At 38.6% G+C, this 24,452-nt stretch overlaps 1 protein-coding gene and 1 non-coding gene across 6 annotated transcripts; one reads left to right on the plus strand and one right to left on the minus strand.

Moving 5' to 3' along the window:
• Nucleotides 1-107: 107 nt before the first annotated feature.
• On the minus strand, nt 108-15,259 carry LOC121633803 (nuclear receptor coactivator 7). 5 transcript variants are annotated; one of them, XM_041976060.1, is made up of 17 exons: nt 15,178-15,259; nt 14,074-14,256; nt 9,454-9,590; nt 8,235-8,305; nt 7,989-8,096; nt 7,796-7,897; nt 6,511-6,636; nt 5,918-6,102; nt 5,329-5,483; nt 4,657-5,235; nt 4,292-4,463; nt 4,044-4,191; nt 2,725-2,850; nt 2,496-2,648; nt 2,042-2,137; nt 1,883-1,956; nt 108-1,795 (listed from the first exon to the last, which is right to left on the minus strand). In XM_041976060.1, the coding sequence occupies exons 2-17, from the start codon at nt 14,109-14,111 to the stop codon at nt 1,660-1,662; spliced, it is 2,406 nt and encodes an 801-aa protein (XP_041831994.1). In that variant the 5' UTR covers nt 14,112-14,256; nt 15,178-15,259; the 3' UTR covers nt 108-1,659. The 5 variants fall into 5 exon arrangements, with proteins under 5 accessions (XP_041831994.1, XP_041831993.1, XP_041831996.1 ...); XM_041976059.1 differs by having other exon boundaries at nt 15,058-15,195; XM_041976062.1 differs by lacking the exon at nt 15,178-15,259 and adding an exon at nt 14,846-14,944.
• A 172-nt stretch (nt 15,260-15,431) lies between these two features.
• On the plus strand, nt 15,432-15,503 carry trnae-cuc. The gene has a single exon. It is a non-coding gene; the product is annotated as a tRNA-Glu (tRNA).
• The last annotated feature ends 8,949 nt before the right edge of the window (nt 15,504-24,452 follow it).

Here is a 24,452-nt window from a genome sequence, read left to right on the forward strand (position 1 = left end):
ATCTTTGAGAAGATGACGTCCTCCACGTTATTATATCACGAACTTAATGAATCCTAATTATTACAGTCTTGTATGTCGACCAAAAAAGACAAACAAACCCCTTGCTATTCATGTATATATTTATCATTTATTTGGGTTTAAATGTGGTTGCAATAACAACACAATAAATAGATCATTGGTGATATCACAGAACACAGCAGTTTTGGATTCACAGGAAATAATACTTAGGGAGCATTCACAGTTACAACACTGAACACTTAAAACAACAGAGCTCATTTCACATAAAGCATTTACTGGCATTAGTGAATAGTATGGCAGGTAGTGGTGTCAAACATTTGCAGTACTGCATATACATGCACTGCAAGCTTGTGTCAGATGCAAAGGACATAAATGTACATTTAATTTCCATGTTAGTAAATTCAAATGTGGGTTTAGTGGCATATTAGAGTGCAAAAACTGATGATCCCTTCTTCATCCATTCTGAAGTAAAGCAGAGGCAGAGCTGTGGTTTGAAGAGGCAGCTTACCTCCTGTAGCTATTGATTCAATGACATTCAGTAACAATTTTACAAGTATTAGAAAGGGACACAAAGCAGCATAGGCTGCAACCTGTAGTGCAAATCATGATCTCATGTTAAACCTCTGCTGGCTAAACAATGACCAAAAATAACAAACAAACATTTAATTAAATTAAATAAAGGTAAAGTTAAATTGAGATATGAATTAATGATTGGATAATCGAAACATTTAGAGAAATATTTATATAAAATTATTTCGGATGAAAAAAAAGAAATACAAAAATACTTCTTCTATAAAATGAAAAGGGCTAATAACAAATATGAAACAAAAAGAAGATATTTGGTCGTTGCAAGCATTTCCTGGATCTACCAGCTGTTTTGGATTGAACATAGAGGGAAAGATTATATGCAGTTATAGGGGAAATGAAACTGGACTCATTCATGTAATCTAAAACTCAAACTAACAGAAGAAGACAGCCTTCAAGGTAAGCAAACACTTCTAATGTAAACAATTTTGAGAAATTTGATAATGGAGGATCTAAAATCATCTCTGGCAATATCCTTCAAGTTTCAAGTTCATTGCATTATTAAAAAAAAATCACCTTTCAAAATTTCTTCCATCGAATAATTCTGTTCATTTCCGAACATACAGACTATATCAACATCTTCATTGTTTCAGCAAAGTTAAGCCAAAAGCATCGACAGACTCTGTATTCTATCTCACAGACATAAAACCAGCTATTTTGGAATAGCATCAATAGAAATCTCAATAAAGCAGCCCTCCTTTCCCCTCATTTTAAGCATTTTGTGGCGAGGCAGCCTCATGCTGGAGAAGCCGGAGCTGTTGTCTGATGATCTAAGGCAGCTGATGAACTGAGATCAAACACATTTTCTTGCACTTCCACCTTTTTAAGGATGGGGAACTAGGCAGAAACATGCCAGCCTAAATGCAGGTCAAACCCACCTCAAGCAAACTTCAGAATACTGTCACATCGACTCCACAACCTGCTTCTGTCTCTTAGGACGCTCAGAGTCATTTGCGGGTAGCTATGTTTGCCTCCAAGTGGTGCAAAATAGACTTGGGGTGCTTTAAGGTTTCGTGGATCAGAGAGTGAATGTGGAAAGAGCTTGATCAGATGAGGCTACTCAAAGGTCCAGACCTCCAGACTGTGGATGTTGAAGTCTGGCTGGGGGGAGAGTGGTTGGTTATTAAAAGTAGCACATTTGTTAGAGGTGCCTCGGTACAACTCGGCATCCAGCCAAAGACCCAAATGGCCGCTGTAGAGGAGGAAGCAAAAGGTTAGAAAACCCCTCACTCTCCAACAGTTCCAGTTACTGAGACAGCTATCTTTTAGATGTACATACCCTCCTCCTCCCATCTGCAGAGAATCGGTATCACCTTTCACAAAGTAAGAATTCTCCCCTGTCCAGTGGTAAACCTGAAAAAATATAATTTATGTCATATAAAATTTTGTTCTACAGTTAGAAAACAAAGATGAGCTCTTAGACTAATTGAGCACAAACCGTGATTTCAGGACTGAAGCTGTAAAGGAAAGTCTCTCCAGTGCCGTAGCAGTGCTCGCTCACCCTGAATGGATGAGTTGAAAATCCCCCAAATATCTGTGAAAAGAGACATTTAAACTTTTTGTTTAATTTCTTAAAATATTAAATAATAATCTAAATTGTTAAAACTCATATGTACATTTCTAGATTTACAGCTTCCAAATCAGCTTGAGCCCAAAAGTTTTGTTTCTACCACAAGGGGGCACCAAAGTTCAACAGATTATTTTACTCCTACACATCTGTCACTGTGGCTCTGAAGCAGAAATCTGTTGTGATTGTGATTTGATAAAGCTGGTCATCAATTTAATATATCAAAAGTAATATGAACTACATTACCAGGCATATAAATGCGGTTATGTTATACATTATGATGGGTTTTCTCCACCTGTTTTGGCCCTCTCGCATTTGTGTTTACCTGGTGATCCATATCTTTGATAACCAGCAGCACAGGACTGTCCACATCTGCCAAGTTCCTGTACAGAGTTTTCAGACTGGTACCATGTTTCTCAGTACTGTAGGCCAGTCTCCATGGATATCCCTGAACACGGGCTGGCAGGCGACAGGCAAGCTGGAGGGAAAAATCAATCATCAGACTATAAAGAACTGAACATTCTCTAAATCCCTATCAGTAAATTATTTATTACCTTTTCAATGTGTGTGTCTTGCAGCAGGTCACTGCTATCAATGAGTATAGGCAGGGCATCCACAGACAAGTCTCTGTCATAGCTGCCAAAACTCTGTCTACGTTTGGCCTCATCAATAGTGATGATCTAAAGCACAAGTACAGGTGTCAGCGATGCAAAGACAACAAAGTACAAAAACACAGAATAATGAATGAATAAAAGATTTTTTTTTAGCACAACCAAAGGGTAAAAAAAAAACAAAGAGCATATACCCACATACATGCATACTTATCTGCATGACATACACACACACATATACATATGCCCATTTCATATACATGCACATAGATATATATGTAGACTACATATACATACTTGCATATACCTGCACATAGATACGTAAAAATAATTACTTAAGTAATAATCATTGTAATAATACTCAATGTATTTTAACCTGATTAAATTACCTGGGAACAAGTCTGTACTTATCTATAATCATATCTTTTTATTCTTTTTTAAAAAAAATTCAACACATTGCTATATTTGGATTCATCCGGTAACACATTCCATAACTTCATGCCACGGACAGATATGCACCTGCTTTTCATGACTGTATTACAGATGGATTGTTTCTAGTTGAGGTGCCTCAGAGGGCATTACCACTCTCTCTTTCTCTGAACATGGATTGTATGTTGGGAGGAAGAACATTTTTTCTGGCTTTATACATAAATATAGCTGTTTTCTGATCCACAAAGTCCATGAATTTTAGTACTTTTGACTTAATAATTAATAAAGTGGTGTAATCATAAAAACCAACATTATTCAGTATCCGTATTGATCTTTTCTGTACAGTGCAAACTGTCTGTAGCATGGTGTAGCATGCATTACCCCAGATCTCAACACAGTAAGTTAAGTAAGGTTAAATCAGTGTGAGGTACAGTATATTCATAGACCTGAAGTTAAGAAAGCTTCTGATGCTTCTGCAAATTTTGGATCTTACTTGGTTGGCCTGTGATTTCCAATTATCTTTTATTACCCCCCCCAAAAATTAGGTTTTATTCAAATTCAAAGATAACATCAAACTACATTTTCAGTTTACCTAATTCAACTGTCACCTTCTCCAATTTTCTATCTCCAGCCTTTATTTTCGTTATTTTTATTTTATCTGGGAAGCAGCCCAATTGAAAAGATAAATTACAGATGTACGTCAGAGACACTACAATGGCTGAGATTACTTCCTTACCTAGAACAATATCAATAATATAATAATGAGGCAGAAATGTCAGTTAACACACGACGACAGCAGGGGATAGGGTGAAAATACTGCATGTTTCCCTCACCTCCCAGCTACAAGACCCAGGGTCACTGAAGAAGTTATCAATCATGTCCAGCTCATCTTTCTCCACCACGACAAAGCCCTGCTCACGAGCCTCATTCCCATACACGTCGGGAGACCACTGAACGAAAAATGAATACAGATCGTGCACCCTGGAACACACACATTTGTTTGTACACAGCCAAACTCCACACATTCAACCCAAACAATATGCATACATTGATCTGAAAATGAGAGTTATTATAATCTTACCTTTCCAGGGGTACAGCAAACCAGTACTCTGGCTGCTTCTCCTGGCTCGCAAATGAGCGAGCAGGACTGGAGGTCATGCCAGTGACAAAAGACTTCCTCATTGGTTTTCCAACTTTGAAGCAGAGGAACATGGGTGGGTTTTTGCTCTTCTCCTCTGACGAGAGAAGCATGTCTACCCACAGATGGGAAAAAAAGAAAAGAATATTGAGTTTAACTACTTTAGGCCAACATTTTATTGAAACAAGTGGTCACGAGGAGTTGCCATAAAATTTGCTTCACCTTGGGGATGTGACATATTTTGCCTATAAATATATCATTAACATTAATAATCCATCTATTTGTGACTTAATATTTATAATCTGTACCTTCTATTGGAGCCTGCATCCTCTCCAGTAGCCAGGATTTCATCTCTGATTCGTAGTTTTTCTTCCGTCTCTCCTCCTCACTGGCTTCTTCTTTTTCTGCTGGTCTGTCTGCTGGGCTTTGTCTCTCCAGACCAGACCTCCCACGAACCTCTGAAGACTCCTGAATACTCAACTTCCTGGTTAAGTTATCATCTATGCTCTCTAGCAGCTTGTCAGCTCCTTCAGATTTTAAATCTTTGGTTTCAGTTACCTCTTGGATTACAGGTTTTTGAGGCAAGTCACCCTGTTTTTCAGTGTCTAAGGAGGATTGTATTGACTCGCCATCCTCGATGGAGCTGTTCTGAGCTACACCTTCATCCTCTTCGTCATCCAGCTTCCCTTTAGTTTGATCAAACATTAACTTGTTCTGGAAGTCTGCATGGCCGGGACAGCTTGTTCCTACAAGTTCATGATGGTCTCTGGAGACAATGTTGGGTGTGGTGGAGGATGTCCCCTCTGTCTCATCTGTGCTCCCATTAACAGTTGGCTCCAGCTCAGTAAAACCTTCATCTGATGGAGACTTCTCTGTCTGCTCACCTTCTGTACTCCGTGAGATTAAAAAAAACGGTTTTGTAATCCAGAAGTATTACTAACTGGGTAAATTGCCGGAAACATCATTTGGCAATATCTTACCAGTTTCAGAGAGAGTAGATTCAATGTCATCCAAAACTATGGGCTGTTTTGGAATCATTGCTTCATATCGACTGAACGGGTTCAATTCCTGCTCTGACGGCAGCTGCTCCCACTCGCCAGGCCTGTACACAGGACACAGATCCTGGGGTAGATCTCTGTGCGGTCACGGAGCACCACACACACCGCAGACAAGGATGGGGGTTAAAAAAAAAAAAAAAAGAGGAACAAAGAAAAAGAAAATGTCCAACACAAATTAACATGACATGCAACTTAAAAACATGTGTGATGAAAAATGGCAACTTAAACACAATGAAAACTTGTACACATAAAAAAGCTGAAAATAAAGATGCAAAAATGTAGAGCTGGTATAACAGTATCATTTTTTTTTTAGACAAACTGTGTAGATGAGATTCTACGGAAAGTAGATGAGGGAAATGTAGCGCATTGAAGCTATTTTAAGAGCTCAGAGTCTCAGAAAGCAAAAAAGAAACTAGAATGAGGGAGAAGAAAGGAGGATTAAGGGTTGAGGTCTAAAAGAATGGTTGTAGAACAGGAAAATAAAGCCAGCGAAATTGTTAGATGCTCTTACGATGGGAGAGCGTCTTTGAGCTTCATACGTGACACGTCGTCGTACAGCGCCACAGAGACCACCTCCTCCATGGGACAGATAAGACCGTACTCCTCACAGCCATTCTCGATCACCAGGGGGTCTGACTTGTGGGGGTCAAACATGATGTTGTTGGGTGTCACAATCAAAACACCTCCAACCACTCCCTAAAACAAAAGGTAGACCCATGAAAGGCAATAATTAATGAAGATCTGACTTTATCTAAGGAAAAAAAAACAAAAACAAAACCTAGAGTCATAAATGTTGAATAAAAATGGAATTCAGTCAAAATTTTAGTTATAGATAAAGAGACATGTTAAACACTTAATATTTCTTATTAAATAGCATCTCTTTCAGTAGGTAAAATGACAAAATAAGTAAAATCTTATATATACTTATCAGCAAAAAAAGAATGACTTAAAGATATACAACCAAGACTTACAATGACTGGAAAAGCGCCCAGCAAATTACATAAATACTTAAAGCAGACATATGAGATGCATAATTTTACAATAATGATGATTCATCTGCATCTACATTTTCCCAAACATCAATAAATATTCTCAGCTTCTCACCATGCCATCAGTAAAGTACTTGCAGCTCATTTTGATGAATCTAACAGTTGCCGGGCTCTCATCTTCCGAGTTTGGGGAGAGCTCACGGTGGATGGACTTTGCTGACCGGCAGCTTTGAGTGCCATCCTGAAACATGCCAGAATAACTGATCACAGACTTTTACATCTTGCTTAGTATAACAAGTGTGTGAACTACAAGACTGATTGGCAGATGTTAACGGGATACATTTCAAGGAATACATATTTGATCTATTTGCTTTTGTCTGCATATACCTATATTAGAAATCACTCAGTTCCAGAGCAGGTAAATTGTTAATATATGAAGGAATAAGATTTGTATTATGGACTCATACTTCAGATGACTCAGAATTTGAGCAAATATGGACTGATTATTTTTCTGTATATCTTAAAAACTGCACTATGTCTCTACTATGAAGCTGTACATGGTGTTTAGCAAACCCTAAATTACAACAACTAGAACAGATTCAGACACGAGGCTGTCAATGATTCCAAAAATAAAGTAAAAAATTAACACACAGTATGTCCATTTCTTTGTAAAAGTACATAGAAATCTTGGTATTTTGTTTGAGAGAGCTTTTTTACATTACTCTGGTAAGTAGCTGCTGTAGCTAACTGTGCTGAACAGCAGGCTGTCAAACAACACTGACCACCCAATACTGGCTGCCTATATGTGTTGCTTCTGTTGCATCACTTTAGAGACAAGATAGAATTTGAGTCCGTAGAATTTCTGCAGTAGACGAAGACAGTTACTTTATTTAAAATCAACAAATTGGCTTATTAATCGCACTAAGTATGAAACAGGATGAAAAACACTATTTCTCAGATTAATTGGTGTCATAACCATCTTCTTAGGATAGCTTTGCTCACTAGCTTCTTCAATTTTTGTTACAACTCAGCAAACATAACATGACCTTATTTTACATAGAAGTTACCAAGAAATGTATTAGGACAAGCTACTGGGTGACAAGGCAAACTACTTACAATGGTCTGATGCATCCATCTAAACAACCTCAAATTTGAGCCCCTTACAGACTGTATCCTTTTCTCTTTTTTTTTTATTTGATCTCGTATTGGTTTTCAGGATTTTGAAACAGATGTTCAAACTTCAAATAAAATGACATCTCTGGTGGTTTATGTATAAGTTTAAATGAACCCTGACAACAGTCAAACAGGAGATATTACAGTATATATAGGATGTGCCACCTAGACCAAAATGGCCTCTGCATCAGTACTCCAAGCAACATTATGAATCTTATTTTAATTACATGTGATGGCTTGTTAGACAAGCCATTAGTGAGAGAGGGGTTAGATGAACTCAGAGACTTTGGGTCGGTTTCTGATTGGCTCACATCTGGGACATACAGCTTCTGTAATAATGATGAACAGACAATATTCAGTTCATCCATAATAATGGGAGCAAAACAACATGATGCGATACTGCCAGTACAGTACACTCACTTGACCAGGGTAGATGCTGTGAGTGAAGAGCTTATTCAGCTGAACCAGCTTGTTTGGGGTGATGTTAAACTTGAGTGCTATGCTGTTGAGGGAATCATCAGGTCCCACCTGTAACAAGAGATTCTGCCTCTGAGGATGTTTGTAATGAACACAGATCAAAACACTACTCGAGGTCAGCGATCTTTCTGCTGACAGCTTTTCAGTATGTTATCTAGTGCAGGTGCAGCCAAGCGTTGAGTTACTTACAATGTAGTCCACTGTCCCTGGTGGCCTCTTCTTCTCCATCTTTGTCTGATTGTTACTTTTACAGCCATCACCTGAAGAAAAGATTAAAGAAAAATGCAAATAATAACACCAGTTAGTTCTTGAGTTAATAACAAATGAAATCATCATTTAGTGAGGGTATTATAAAGACATAGATCCCTCTAAATCTCCTGGGTTACTTGTGATTAAGTACCAGTTATTTGCCCTCTATCATTATCTTTCTTTAAAACACTTAAAATAGCGAAGCAGTTATTACTCACACACACACACACATGCACACAGTGACTCTTGTTGTACACAAGTGTCATGGTCAGCATTTTCTTCTTGCCAGAACTCTGAAGCTATTAGTGCACTGTTGCCTGACTGCCTTATTACACTGCTGTCCTTTATGTGGAAACAGGGGGCATGAGGAAGCATTAGATTTCAATACTCCAGCTGCGTGTTCTCATAAACGTACTCAGCATCAAAGACAGGATCGCTGCCACTCCTCTGAACACTGTATTCATTCACTGATTGTGTGCCAGGCCATGTCTGATACTGTATTTTTTTTAGTTTTAGATTTACTGCACTGCAGAGCATCATTTTTGCAGAATGTATAGTTACAGAACCACATTATTATAGTTCAAAGCTTATTATACCAAAATTTGTGCAGCTAGTTCACCCATTAGATGACACAGAAATACATTATCACTTTCAATTTGCTGTCTTTGGTGAAAATATTGCTCACCAATTAAAGCTGATTTCTGTTAAAGATCCTTAAAGGGCTTTTTCCATCTCTGGATCATACTGAGTGAAAAAGCATCCCCCTTTTAGAATTATATCTATGGATTAAGCATCCTCTATGATTGAAGACTTGTAGCAAAACTTGGTATCCCCAAACTCTGTGTAGGCTATCAACTGTAAAACAGTGCTGGATAATCGTTGTGCAACTTCTTGTTTTTAAAACTGCTGAGGTTGTTTCCCCAAAAATGCTTCCCAACTCATAGAGGCCACTGTGTTTCTCAGTCACAGAATAATGATTGCATATATATATATATGAAAAAAGGAAGATTGTACATACTGATAATAAGTGGAAAACGACTCTATATGTCAATATCTGATAATTAAAAACAAAAGAAGTCCTGAAATGGTTTTATTAATTGATTACACCTTTCTATACAAAAGTCTTTGGATGCATCAGAAAACAGTGTTATACCCAAACCTGCAGGTGGCTTTTCTGTTACCATCTGTAGGGCTGACTTCTTGTTGGGATCACCGTCACAGGAGATGATTGCCGGATTCTGCTCATTTTGACTTCTTTCTGACTGGCTCTGCTTGAGCTGCTTCCGCCTTTTCAGCCTGATGTGATACAAGAAAAAAGTGACTAATGAAGCAGGAAAAATAAAGCTACTAAATTCTTGTGTTGCAGAGTCAATACACTGGACTGCAGTTGGTTTTTATTTGAGATTTGTAGAACAATTCAACCGAACAAAATAAAGCCTTTAGCCTTTTTCATTTCTGGTCTGTGTTAAGTGAAACAGTACAACAAATATCTGGTCCCACACTGGATTAAATTTTTATTTTACACTTTGTTCTATAAAAATCTACTATAATCTGTAATCAAAAGACAGCACAAAATTTATTTTCAACAATCAAAAAGTTTTGTCCACATATGCTTAGCCGCCTCAGGTGTACAGTCTGCTTAGAATGGCTATCCTCCTTGTTAAGTCATTAATAAGTGAGGGACTGATGGGATACATTAAAGCAGAACACTGCAGTGTGCTGGGATCTGAGGTTAGTGGTTCACCTCGGGTTAATGTGCACTCTCTGAGAGGATATGAGTATGAAGAGAAAAGATATGCCCAAATGATTTATGAAATACTTTGAGGGATTGGGGTATGCTTGCCCTGCACAGGTTCAGGCAAAGAAAGTAAAAAAATTCCAGTGTAAGAGGAGCATCTTTAATGTTTAAGTGCTTTAATGGAAGGAGATATTGGGTCAATAAGTCTGCAGACAGATGGAGCTCAGACCTCTCCTCCTATAGTTTTAGTTCATTCTCCCACTTTAACTGATGCAGCTGGAAGTGAGTTCAAGAATCTACAGACACGCTCTCAACAGCACCATCTGTTTCACTCAGGGGCATTTCTCAGATCTTCTGATCAAAGACTTTCCTTCCTCCCAGCATCTACTATTTAGACCTTCTTCTCTCCCTCACAGTGTTCGGTTTGTAAACAGCGCATCAATTCTCAGGGAAATTCTCATTTGTTTTACAGAAAACTCAGTTCATCATTACTCTCAGGGAAGAGAAGAAGAAGTTAACTTAAGGTTGGAGTCACTGCATTAATAGTAAGATCAACAAACAGATTCCTCTGTCATGGAGAGCCTGAAGCAGTTATCTGTCTGCATCCTGAGCAGAAAAGACTGTCATAGCAAACAGGTTTGAGATATGAAGTCAACGAGGAAGTGCTTTTGAGTGGAATTACAAACACAGCTGTTAGCTGAAAAACATCTGTTTCCAAGAGATTCACATAAAAATGTCCTCTCTTTTTAAATGAAAAACTAAATTGGCATATTTTTCCTCAACTGTGGCGTCATTTAGTATTGTCAGTCCTTCTGATCAATTAAGGACTGACTCTAGCAAAGTTAACTTGACCTCATCTTTATGCTTAAAACATCTAATCAATGACTAAAGTATGTCTTTTCTGTTTAATCTGAAGTTGAGGTAACCTGTGTCTTCAGGTTACAGTTGAATAAATGTTTACAATCAAATGTAATATCTGGGACTCCAACTTTATCATCTATGAAATACATGTCACTGGGATGAATATCAGAGCCGCATTTGGCCTCCATTGCCATAAAATGAAGGTGCTGCTCTTTATTTACCAGTTTCCATTTTGAATTATAGCCTTGTTAATAATAGCTTTTGCTGCTGTTGTTACCCACAAACCCTTCAATCAGAGTAAGCATATGTAGAGCTCAGGGAACGGACCCTGATCAGCTGTTTCAGGACTGAAAAACAGCTTTCTGGAAAACAGCACATGCAAAAAAGGAGAAAATGAAATTACAAGTTTGACTTGGATGTACTTTTTCTATTAGTGCTACCAACTGATTCAGCTGACAAAACACTATCCGGAATGTGCTTATTAGACCCAACAGAATAACAACAATGTGGTATTTATTACAGCACTCTCAGTCAGCTTGAAATAAGACTACATACAACCATAAGTAAACAAGGAGCTGTGGCAGTAACAATTGTTCAGTTTTTGTTTAATGTGTATCTGATTATTGCACTTTTTTTTTGTTTATAAATTAATTTGAGAAAAAATGCTGCAGCTCAGTCAGACTGGTAGATAAGTGAAAACGTGTTCACACTGTGCAACAAATTCCCCAGTGAACTGATATTTACACTCAACATTAACAGTGTTGTTTTTAAGCTGGTCCTGTTTTATTTTAAGGTTGTTTTGATGGAAACAAAATGCCATTTTTACACTTTTCTACCAGACTCACATAGGTTTCCTTCAACCAATTAAACCTCTAAATTATAAAAGTTTAAATGTAAATTGAAGAAAAAAAAAATCAGGATAGTGTTTAATATTTATACTTGAGTAGGATTGCTGAGTTTAAAAGGTGTGAAAATCAGTGTGTTATTAGTTTAACTGGGATTGTATGTGTGTGCTTCATAATGGCCTTTGCTCTATTTGTCAGGAAGTGAGGCAGAGTCCATTGCGAACAGGAGGCGGCACGGTTGTGACAGCAGTAGCTGTGTTGGGTGATAAGGATTATTTTTGTTCCTGACATATCCACTCTGTCCAAACACAATGAAAAGCAACTGGACTTTACAGCAGTTTCTCAGGGTCTGCATGAGTTTGTTGATATTGTGTTTTAAAGAGAAAGTTCACAAATTTCCATCATCACTATTTACATTGTTTTGCTATTAGTTACAAATACATACAAAATAAATTGTATATTAGCAAAGTAATAATAATAGTTTAAAGATAACTTGCTTAATATAGAGTTGGTTATTGGTTTGTGTATGCATCTGTTGCCTTTTCCAATTTATTTCGGGTATGTAAGAGATAAAAAAAAAAAAAAGCAAAAACCTATTTTGGCTTTGCAGAAATCTTTTTGTGTTTTTTTTCCTGCTACAGTTACAATTACTGAGGGAAGAATTCCCTCTTTTTTGTGTCCACACTGCAGGAAATAGGAAACTTTGCCACTTGTCTTGTCTGAACTGCAAATGCAAATAGAGAAAAGGCCCATAAGGGTGTGTGGTCTTTTAGGAAGCTTTATCAGTCTTAATAACTCAAGTGACAAGGCACTCCGGATCAGATGACATTTGTTGGCAAGTACACTTCTAATTTCCATCCACTCTGAAAATGAGAGGAAGTGAGACTACCACCTTTAGAGGCCCTGGACTGTTAGCTGCAATATCTTCTACCACTTCAACCTCAGCTCTCTGCACTCATATGTTGCAGTTCTTCATCTGTGTATTCGTTGAAATAAATAAGACTGAACAACAGGAGTTTCAACACCTAATTTCATTGTAGTCTCACAGTGCTAGCTCACGGAGATGAATTTATAGACATCACTATAGTTAGAAAAGAGGATCTCATTATTTATTACATTCAATCCCACATGTGCACAAAGATAAGGTTGATGGTTTCAGTTTAGTTTAAAACAAGAAGTGGACTGCCCATTCAGTTTTATTTCTTTACTGCAGTGGGGACAGGTTTGCATGATGCTGCCTAAAACTCTGTTCAGAGTGCATCCCATTAAGAACTAATGCTGCCCATCTACTGATTAGAGGCTGACTGATGACGCAAAGTTAATTATTTTTAATAATCTAATATTTCCCAATATAAACCAATCAAAGCAACAAGAAACATGCGAGACAAATGTCTGGTTTAAACCAGACTGTCAGCAGAGCCAGAACAAGAAACCTGAGACATAACAAGAGAGAATCAAGCCCAGTAGGCACCACTGCATTACTGCAGAACATAAGACAGAGTCGTACTTAATCCTGATGGTAACTGTACACACAACAGACACCTATTTTTTGCCTGTTGTGTGTACACTTATTTATAAAAGGTACATTTCTCAGGAAGGACAGTTTATGCATGTTTAATAAAAACAAAAACAAAAGGCTTTACATTTTCCTCACATCATGATTAACTCACTGCAAAGTGCAAATATGTAATTAATGCATACTTAAAGATAAATTATACCTTTAGTAGTACACCTCTAAATTACAGTTATCCACTTGGATCAGTCAACAACACTCTTCACCTGTGTAGATGTCACACACTAAGCGCTGCAATTTGCTAATAGCCTGATGGGTTCTTGTCACTTTATACTCCATAACTGTGATAAGCCTCTTTCCACACATTTCCCCAAATCTTGTTTCACAGTGCTGCCAAAATCCAATTTTAAAGTTAATATCTTCCCAGCGCCTGAATGAACACTAGCATTACTCTTATTAAATGAGGCCTTTTTACGTATGTGCAGCTTGGTGGTAGGTAACTTCACAGAGCTGAAAATACATGATTAGTAAATGCACCTTCACAGCAAAATATCAAGGTACAAATGACCATGCAGCACAATAGAAAAGTCTAACACTTCTAACAAGTTATGCTCGAGATGAAAGTTTAGTTTAAAATTTCATAAACCAGAATGTGTTACTGGCTTAATGGATCCAATGAATCCACCCATTAAACTGACTTGTTGATGTTCACATGTACATTTACAGAGCTTAAAGTTATAGGATGAGAATTGTATATCATTTCTAATAGAGGAAAATCAGGCAAATTGAAAGTATTTATAATGCACAAAATGAATCCCTTACCTGGCAAAATATCCCAGCTTCCGGTCTCTCTTTTCCATCAGGCCAGGATACTAAATCTTCTTGCAGTTACAGTTTTGCATCCATACAAACGTTCACTCTCTCACATTCACACACAGCAACCTAATGTGTCCAATCCAGCAGACACAACCGTGGGGAGATCACCTCTCACACTTCCTTCTCGCCCTGCAAAAAGACAGACAGACAGAAAGAAAGAAAGATTAATCATAAAGGTCTTTGTGTGCCATCTCACTCAACAGGACTCACTAGACTGCAAAAACCTAATAACTGATAGCTAGTCATAACCCATTCAGTTTAAGTGGAGGGCGATGAAAGCTTGTCAGATTAGCCAGCTGGCAGTGACAAGCCTAAACGATGGAAATGCACCACTTTACAGTAACATCTTTTATTGTTTTTGTAGCAGGCGTCCCTACATAAGTCTGTTATTTGCAGATGCAAGTCGGAAATCCAGTTGATACAAGCAGTCATGTCTCCTGTAAGACACGAGCTAACACAAAATTAAGCGTTAAGCGAAAAATAACACAAACTATTTCACGCGCGCGCGCACACACACTTTTGCAAGCAAAAACGTACAATTCATCCACGTGTAACTTGAACGCGTTATATAACAGGTAGATTTTAACCTTAGAGGAAAAGCAAGATGTGAAGCTACATTATTCTATCTGGCTAAACCCTCTTTGTAACAGCTTGCTGCATGAACTGACAGCTGACCAGCCATTAGTCTCCTTTCTAGGTGCAGCAACAACAAACACACCAATATCCAGTGGTGGTAGTGTCAAAACCGCCAGAGTCATTGCCAGGTTTAAGCAAACAAAGGCACATCGAACAAGGTCCAGTCTCCTTCCGTTAGCTGACATGACAGTTGATGCTAACAGTGCTAGCTAGCCACTTTGTTTACAGACAATAGCAACCCGGTGTCGATGGTAGGAACAACCTTGCCATCTGTTCGTAAAGCTACTTACATACCATGAGGTATCCCTGCTAATGCAAATTACATTAACTGTGCCGTCAAACACCGATTTTCAACGACGCCGTTACATGCTGTATTTAATATAAAATCACAGGTAGCATAAATTGCTTTGATACCTTGCGCGCATCCCAGAATTGCTACATTGAAATGAAGCCACCTCCCATTGCAACGCCCCCTGGTGTTTTGAGTACGGTGAAAGAACCGATGCTCTCATCATTTTCTTAAGCTCAACCAAGGTCTTGGAAAATTGGCATTGCTCGATTCTGTTTAATACAATGCATCTTTTATCAAATAACAGGTAAAACAACAACAAACAGGGGGGGGGTGGTATTGCATCTAAATATTACCCTTATGCACCAGTGGTTGTCTTTCCCTGGTGGTCTAGTGGTTAGGATTCGGCGCTCTCACCGCCGCGGCCCGGGTTCGATTCCCGGTCAGGGAACATATTTTATTCTTCCGGTTTTCAACTTTCTGTGATAGTAACGGTGTTTACCACCAGGTGGGGACATTTAGCAAATAATGGTTTGGTAATAAGTAATAAAAGGAAGGAAAGCATGAAGAGCAGATTCTAATCATTTACTATCATTCTCTCTCTCTCGCTCTCTCTCTCTCTCTCTCTCTCTCTCTCACACACACACACACACAAAAGAAAAACCACAATGGGAATTCAAAATTTTTCTTTTTGTCAGGTCAATCTTTCCAGCAAATGACATTCAAACAGTGTCTTATGAAGGAGCAGAAACATAACTAATAAAAGGAAGGAAAGCATGAAGAGCAGATTCTAATCATTTACTATCATTTACTTTCTCGCTCTCTCTCTTTCTCTCTCTCTCTCTCTCTCTCTCTCTCTCTCTCTCTCTCTCTCTCTCTCTCTCTCTCTCACACACACACACACACACACACAAAAGATAATCTGGTGTTTTGTCTGGCACTCATCTTCTTAAAGTCAACCAAATTAACTTACAGTAGTTAAACAGTGCAGTTAGATGATTGAGACCCTACTAAGTTGTGAAAAGACAGAGACCCTGACAGTAGCCCTCTGATTGGACGGCCTAAAAGTTAACTAGTTCCTGGCTGGCTGTGTATCTTGGCAATTATTTTGACAGCCGCTATCATTGTGAGAGTGGAGATAAGTTGTCTTAGGGATCGCCATGGCGCCGGTGTGTCCCTCCTCTGGCCTGTTCAGACTCTTGTCAGCCTCCTCTCTGCCCCCTCCTCTCCTTACCCTGCTAGGAGCAAAGGATTGTGGGGGGGTTAGGAGCAGGGTTTGTGTTGGCAGGGGCCATATGGCTCTGGGTATCATCGTCCCCTTTCAAGACCATCAAAATCTCCATGTGACTCAGAAATAGGACAGCTCAAAAATGCAGCTCTCAACCTACTTGTTTTTTGTAAATGCTGTCTTTGAATTTGATCTTCTTTCTGTTGTTCCCTTTCTTTTGATGCCCTAAACTTTTACTTCGAGTTTGCCCTGAATTTGTTACATTCCTCTTCTGCAAGCACAGGGATGGCTTTAAACAGATGAAGAGAAAGGACAGAAACCATGCTGGGCCAGAGACGCACATTGTCACAGACTTTTGAGCACTAAAAAAAAAAAAGAAAGAGAAGGATGAGCTCCAATAAACTTTTGAGTTTTAACTAAGTAATGTTTTCAAGATGTGCTCATCAGACGAAGCTATAATATAAGTCTAAGTCCAACCTGTCCACCATAAATTGTCTATAGTGTTCATGTTTTGCACAATTCGTACAGTAACCATGAATCTACTGGTGTGCCATTCAGTTAATATAAAAAACAAACAAACAAACAAAAAATCTTTTGTGATTATCACATTCACTTGTTTCTGGTGCCAGAGTTACAGATGATAACAGCAGAGACCAAAATGCTTTCTTGTTTTGTTCAGGGTCTGCTTTGTTTTGGTAATTTGCCACAAATAAAATTGATATCTTGCTCATATCTTCTTAAACCGCCGTTGTCACAAAGGTCTGACCCAGCTCAGGCCTTGGATTGATTTAAAATCATTTGGTTCAGACGTCACACTTCTAGCTTAGACTAGGACCACTGATAACTTCAAGTACACCGTGGCAGCAAGAAGAAGCAAAACCTAAACACTGAAAAGAGATATGTCACACAAATGATAATTAATAGAGCATATGGGGTCATAATTCATTATAATGAGCTAAAACGGGTAAAAGAAGTGATGCTATATTTTAGAGAAAAGTGAGTTTTATCTGTAAGTTTACAGGAAAGTGTAAGAATGCTGACACAATGTTGGGCAATAAACCAATTAGGAAAAGAAATATTTAAAACAGAGTTAGTCATGAAGATAAACAACACTTTAAATAAAACCCTGTCAGAACTGAAAGCCTAACCACTGGCACATGTAAGCTTTCCGCTACGGTGACTGACCCAAAGATTGAATTTAAGTAAAGTGACTGATACTTTATTCACCATAAATGCTCAGAATCAGGTGGACAAGTTGACTTTTTTTTTTCAAGAAGTTGCTTACTTACATTTTCTTTTTGACATCTTTTTATGATTATTGAAAAATTTGATTAGAAAGTAAACTATATAAAATGCTTATGCTGCTTAACAGATGTTAGCAACAATTTAACAATACTAGTTTTAATAGTGAGGACATTCTCTATGCTTTGGGGAGTAATTCAAGATGCTGGAAAATTGCTTATTTACTATACTGTAACCATCAAGCTACTGCTAGCAAGAAAGATTTAAAGAACAACTAGCTAGAGAAGAAAAGCTATCTTTTATACTTAGTCTTCATAAAAAACTTACGACGTGCACTGATAGATTTAAACAAGCAAGATCATTTACTTCACTAAACAGTATATAAAAGATAGATGTAGTTACAGTCAATATATCCTGGAATAGTCCTAGTCAGAGGTCTGTGGTTGACTGTGAGGACAGATATCACTAAATTCTTCAAATATTTCTAAAAGATGCATTAAGCTTTTTTAGTTTAGTTGCAATAAAGGCATTCACCACACTCTTGGTGGTCTAGGGCAGTCCAGACTGACTCAAATACCACCTTCTAGGTTACTGTGAGGTTAATGATCCCAAATACACACATTCTCTCTGCATACACACACACAAAGAAGAATGAAAGTGATGAAGATATGGTTTGAAACAACTATATACTGTATACCATCCAGTGCCACTACACCTACTGTCAATCTGCCAAGTCAGCTGAGGCACTGCAGCCATGACCTTTGACCTAAGAATTGGACAGCAGGGGAGAGGTTATCAGTGTTGGAGTTTTAGTTCTTAAAGCTAACTATCCAGACGGAGCAGGGACCACACCCTGATCAAGGAGCAGACAGGGTTTGAAACCTGAGGAAAAGATGGGCAAAAAGCAGAATTTTACCATCTCAAAAACACACACACCCTGTCATGAGTTTTTTTTTTCTTTTGATCATGTGACTGTGGTTGGGGAGCAAACAGTCCAGGCTTGTTTACCTTCCTTATCAGTAGTGTTGTAACAAGTGGAGAAACATAGAGGCTGACCTCAACATTTGCACACATATGCAAGAAACTTCACATTGGGCTAAAAAAACCTAATGGTATATGGATGTATCTTAATTTCCTAAACAATTTTGGATTTTCTATCATTTTCTTTGACATACTGCAGCTTACTCCAACACTTACAAAAACATAAAGACAGATCATGAACTGTGACTTCACATCACTAATAAATCTCCCTGAGCACTCCTTAGCTCTCCTCTGATCTCATCTGCCATAAAAACGAGGCTTGCCTTGTACAGTAATGATGACTTTTTGAAAAAAGGGGAAAAAAACATCCAGCCCGTGCTTAACTAATTGTTAAAACTATGACCCCTATTCAACGCTAGCTAATAAATAACAGCAAAAAAAAAAAAAAAAATGCAATGTGAATTATAGAAGTGTCTGCCCATTTGTGACTGAGCGATAAGTCAGCTTTTCATTTACTGTAAGAGCAGTAGTCCTGCAAGATGTAAAAGAAATAAGGTAACATAAGCATCTGAGATTCTATGTGTGTGCATCTTTTGAAGTACGCTCTCAAGTGTGTTTATGTGCCTTTGTGTGCTCAAACATGCACTCCCACTCTCATGCTCAGACTGTGGTTAGTCCAGGCCAGCGCCACATCAGTCCATCATCACAGATATGGCTTGTGGTCAGATAGCAGGTCTGGCGGCGCACAAGACATTTTGTCCACTCTGTCATGTTTACTTATAATGATAAGCTTTGATGGATTCTCCACAAGCTATAGACACTATGGTGCACACACACACACGCATGCACAATGTACTTCACACATGTGAACACGCCAACAGAAAAAACAAGTTAAAGCTATGTTTGACAACATCCTCCTAAGTAATCAGTTCAGTTTCCCCAATTTAGCTGGAAAAGTGAATTTAAAGTCTAGTGTTACTTTTTCACAGAGACCATACTCACTTTAAAAAGGCCAAATGTTTAACTAGGATTTTTTTAATAAAGAAATTATTAAACTGTATTTTGAACAGCTGACAAATAAGCGATTTAAGTGATTAAATGGTAAACAGTCATGTCATGTGGCGAGAATATGGTGTTCAGAAATTGATTCCTTGAAGTTGTTTCGAAACTTGAAAGTTTTAAGGAAAATCTTTCAAATGATAGGGATTATAAAGAAATAGTCCAATGCAATATTTTTCTCATTTGGTTTGGAGTCAAATACAGTTTTTGTACTGTGTGATCTGTTGTTCAGCCTGCACAGTGTTTCCACTGGGTTGGTTTACTTAAGCATGGCGCGCAGCCAAACCACAGACCGGCCCACCGCAACTGTGCCGGACCAATTAAAAAGGCTAATGAGTCCTGAACTTATCATGCCTCTCAGAGGGCAGAGGTGGGGTGACTGAGTCCGGTCAGTCGACATAGTCAGACTCATACACATAGATGCTTGATACATAAACTCTGACTAAACTTAAAGTTTCCCACAGATATTTTAAGACTTCTCTGATATACTGGTACTTTTCTTGAAGCTAAAAACATTGGAAGACAGTGTGGAGTCTCAATGAAGCCGAAGTGGAAAAAGCAAACCAGCTACATTATAATTAAATTATCTTTTCTTTTTCAATCAACATATAGTTCTGTCCAAACGTGTTTGCATCCCTTTCATAACTTTAAAAAGTAAGCCTAGTTGTTGTCTGTAGTGTTATGCTCATCAACGATGGATTCCTCTAGAAAACTGATTGGTAATATGAATTAAGAGAAGGGATTATTTAAAGTGACTCCAGGTTGCACTACCTGAATATAGAAGATCAAGAAAATCTATGGATCTGTACAGCAAAGCAAAATGTTTGCATAGGAAAGTTTAGCTGTTGTTCCCTTCTTTACTGCTGATGTTTGATAAGGATGTACATAGGCATGTCATCTGAAGGAAACATTACCTGCACTCCGCAACATCTAACTACAATTAGTCATAATTGTTCATTTGTATTAGAAAGACTAAAAGGAACAACACTTAATGCATGAAATGTTAAGCAGGAAATGTTAAGTATGGAAACATGCTGCTTTGGATACAAAGATAAAAAGCTTTTTTAATGAACATTTTGGGCAGTTTGTGAAAAAAGTGAAAGATATTAGCTTCCACATTAAGAAAATGGTTAAAAACGTCAGCATAAACTTTGTCATGAAGCACAAGATGAAGCTTTTGGAGTGGCATTCACTGTCCCCTGGACATTATTACATGCAGTGTAGCTAAATAATTTGTCTCAAGTTAAAAATGACTTGCAGTGAATTCAAATGTGTTAATCAACAATAGAAAGAAAGACTCATAAATGTATACAAAATGTGTCTGCAAGCCGATATATTTGTGTAAGATGTTGCAGGGGGTTGCCATGCATAGTTTGTCTGATACTTACAGGTTCTCTGGAAATTAAACACTGATATATGAAATTCTTGCATGTGTGTCAGTACAATTATAACTGCAAGCTATATGATTAGTCACAATCCACAATATTTAAACAAGCCACCTAATCAAGGTATTCCAGAGGTGTCTCAAACTCTCATCAAGGTGTTTAGAATAGATCCTTTGAATCCTGTAGGTTTCAGAGTGCTTCCTACAGGAATCAGACTCAGATTTGGATTTGGCCAGTGTGGAGATGGTGGTAATTTGTTAAAGTAACAAGTAACAACATGCAGATCCAGCAGATTGTTTATAGCTAAATGATTATTGAAATAAAAATAAAAATAATGGGCATCAGTTGAACAGACACTTGTGTCAGTGAGGCCCAGAAAAACGTAAGTGTTAGTACCAAGCCCACAATCATCATGGATAAAAGAAAGAAGAAAATAAAAAGGATGAAGAAGAAAAGATGTTCAATCACTTTAAAAATTATAGGCCTTATTCAGTGACACTCAAGTTCCAAAATGGATCACGTCTTGTCTGTATTTGGATTCAGGCAGTCCCCACACACACCTTTTAATGCACTTATGATGAATCCACTCAGCTTTCACATTTTAACCTGTCCATGGTTGCCATACAGTACTTGAGCCAGCATGAAGCTATTTTCCTCATCTTCGTCTTTTTCTTATCATTTTTAAGGGTACACTTTAAGTTCATTAGTCATTTCTTTCTTTTGCTCAGCCATTCTCTCCCAATTACTCCCTTCCTCTTACTTAGATAGACTCAAGACTATAAGGGTTAAATATAGGGAGTGTGATTCTGACTTACAGAATATGACAGTATAAGGTGGAGAAGAAGAAATGAGCAGCTCAGAAATAAGGGTTTCCTTTTCTCACAGATTCTTATTTAACATTGCACCCCTCCCTCATTCTGTCAAGGCCGCTTGTTTCTTCCTCCTACTTGCTTGACAGAGAAGAGGTCAAAGAAAGAAACAGACACACACACACACACACGGACAAATCCAGGACTGACCGACTGCAATGGTTACAAATCTTCTCCGCCTTATCGAGGACAACACACTGATAAGTGTGTCTCCACTCCCCATCCGACAGATCCATCTCCGAAAACATCTGTGACATGTATAGGGAAATGTGGAAAATATGTTTGTGAGTAAATGGCAGATTAATGGTTCAACTTACTCCTGTGACTGTAAATGAGCCAAACATGAATTAAATAGTGCATTTAACAGTTTTGATATGAATATTGATGCTAATGGATGAAAATGAAAAAGGTTTAGATGACATATGTGCACGCCTGTGTGTGAGTATGTGCATGTTTTGGGAGTGCTGCACCTGCAACTAATGATGTGAAACTTCATCTGCTACAGCCATCCATGCTGGACTCACTCCCCTCGCATCACAACTTGCACCTGTTGACCTGCATTAACAAATACACACATTCCCTCAGTGTCAGTTTTACTCTTTCACACACACACACACACACACACACACACACACACACACACACACACACACACACACACACACACACACACACACACACACACACACACACACCTTTGAAAAATTCTGGCATTACAACAGCCTTTGCAATACTTAGGACTAAGTAACCTCATTAACCTAATTTAAAGAGATGACTTCCCTGATTTATTTATTTTTATGCAGTGCAGCTATGTTGTTTTTATGGAGACATATGTGCTGATAAATGTCATCATCATTATTGATTTAGTTGTATTTTGCACTTTAGGTTCGCCTTTACAAAAACAAATGTGTGCTTTAATGAATTAAACATGCATCCTCGCCTCTGTGTGTTCTTGTGGTGGACGTGCAGGGCCACTGGGTCGGGCTGGGTTGGGTCCGTGGTTCCCACAGCCTATGCGGAGGCAGCCTCTACGGCGCTATCAGCCTCCGTCTCCGGCCCCCCAGCATCAGCGGGCCCCCCTGACGTCAGCTTGAAGCCTGATAACGGGGTCCATGGCTAGCAGCAGAGGGCTGGCAGGGGAAGGGGGGGGCTGGAGATGGAGGGATGAGGTGGAAAGAGAGCGGCCGGCAGGGAGGGAGGGAATAGGGTTACACTAACAGAGCCAGCGGTGGATAAGACCTACAGACAGATAAGACAAAGTAGAGTGTGGAGCCTCTTTTGTTTTCCACTGCTCCTCCTGTCTACCAGCATCTTCCTTCTCATCTTCTATACTGCTCTCTTTCTCTTTCTTGATCTACTTTTCAAATTCTTTAATTCACACTTAATCAATTTATTAAATCTATCTCCCCAGCTGCCCCTCCACTCTTTGTTCAAACAGAAATATTCCTGTTGTTATCAGGCTTTTGTGCTATTACAGTTTCCCGAATTAAAGCACATTGTTTTCTTCTGCTTCCTCATTATATTTTTATGCTATTCTACAGTTTTCAGATTACAGGCCACCTTTGACTGACAGAAAGAGATACGTTTTGACAGGTAAATTTAACAAGAAACTCTTATTAACACTACTTTCTACTATAATAGTCTCTAGCATCATTTCACACCACTTTAGCCACCTGACTCTTCTACAACCATCGTCGCATGAACTCTGACTGAACCCTTCATCGCCTCTAGAATCCATTGTTTTGATGATGTCACCTCACCTTTGCCTAACCTGGATCTTACCCCTAATTTGCCCCTCATATACAAACAAACAGCCTTCCCTCTGCCTGCCACATTAAACTGCAACTAAGCCCCATGTATGTGCATATTAAACACAAGCTCTGCAAGTGTGTGTGTGTTCCCTATTTGCTCTTTAGGCCTTCGCTAGCCAGCGGACTTTGGCCAACTGCTTATCACAGGGAGAGGTCCTGGGATCCCTTGGTCTTCACAGCTAAAAATACACTTACAAATGCACACTTTCATTCTCATAGGGGCACCCCAGTATGAGGTTTTTGATGGATAATAGAAGATTGACAGCAACAACGATGGCCAGTATGGTCGTTCTGTGACGTATTTTACACATGACACAGGCTCAATTAATGTCAATTCCTCATTAAGGTATTTATTTAATCTTTTTTTTTTCTTTTATAACTGACATTGAAACAGGCAAGGCTCGGGAGGGCAATATCCAAATATCAACATAAATGCATCAAAGAAAATGGACAAAAGGAGGCTTGATAATTTAAATTCTCATGATCTGTAATTGAATGTTGCGTGTTGTGTTTGCGCTGCTCTTCAAAGAGTGTAAATCAAGAGTCCAAAACAGTGCTCCAGCCTGTCACATATGAGAACCTGCAGCTGGGGAGTTAATAATTTATGCAAAAACACACTCCTGGTTAATGGTGTGTGTGTGTGTGTGTGTGTATGTGTGTGTGTGTGTGTGTGTGTGTGTGTGAGAGAGAGAGAGAGAGAGAGAGAGAGAGAGAGAGAGAGAGAGAGAGAGAGAGATGCCCAGGTGACTTGCTGGGAACACTTGTTTATGTGTGACTCTTTGACCTTACCTGCACAAACATACACAATCCATCAGATCCTTTAGA

The sequence above is a fragment of the Melanotaenia boesemani genome, chromosome 22 (genome assembly GCF_017639745.1).
Source record: "Melanotaenia boesemani isolate fMelBoe1 chromosome 22, fMelBoe1.pri, whole genome shotgun sequence".
Lineage (NCBI taxonomy): Eukaryota > Metazoa > Chordata > Actinopteri > Atheriniformes > Melanotaeniidae > Melanotaenia > Melanotaenia boesemani.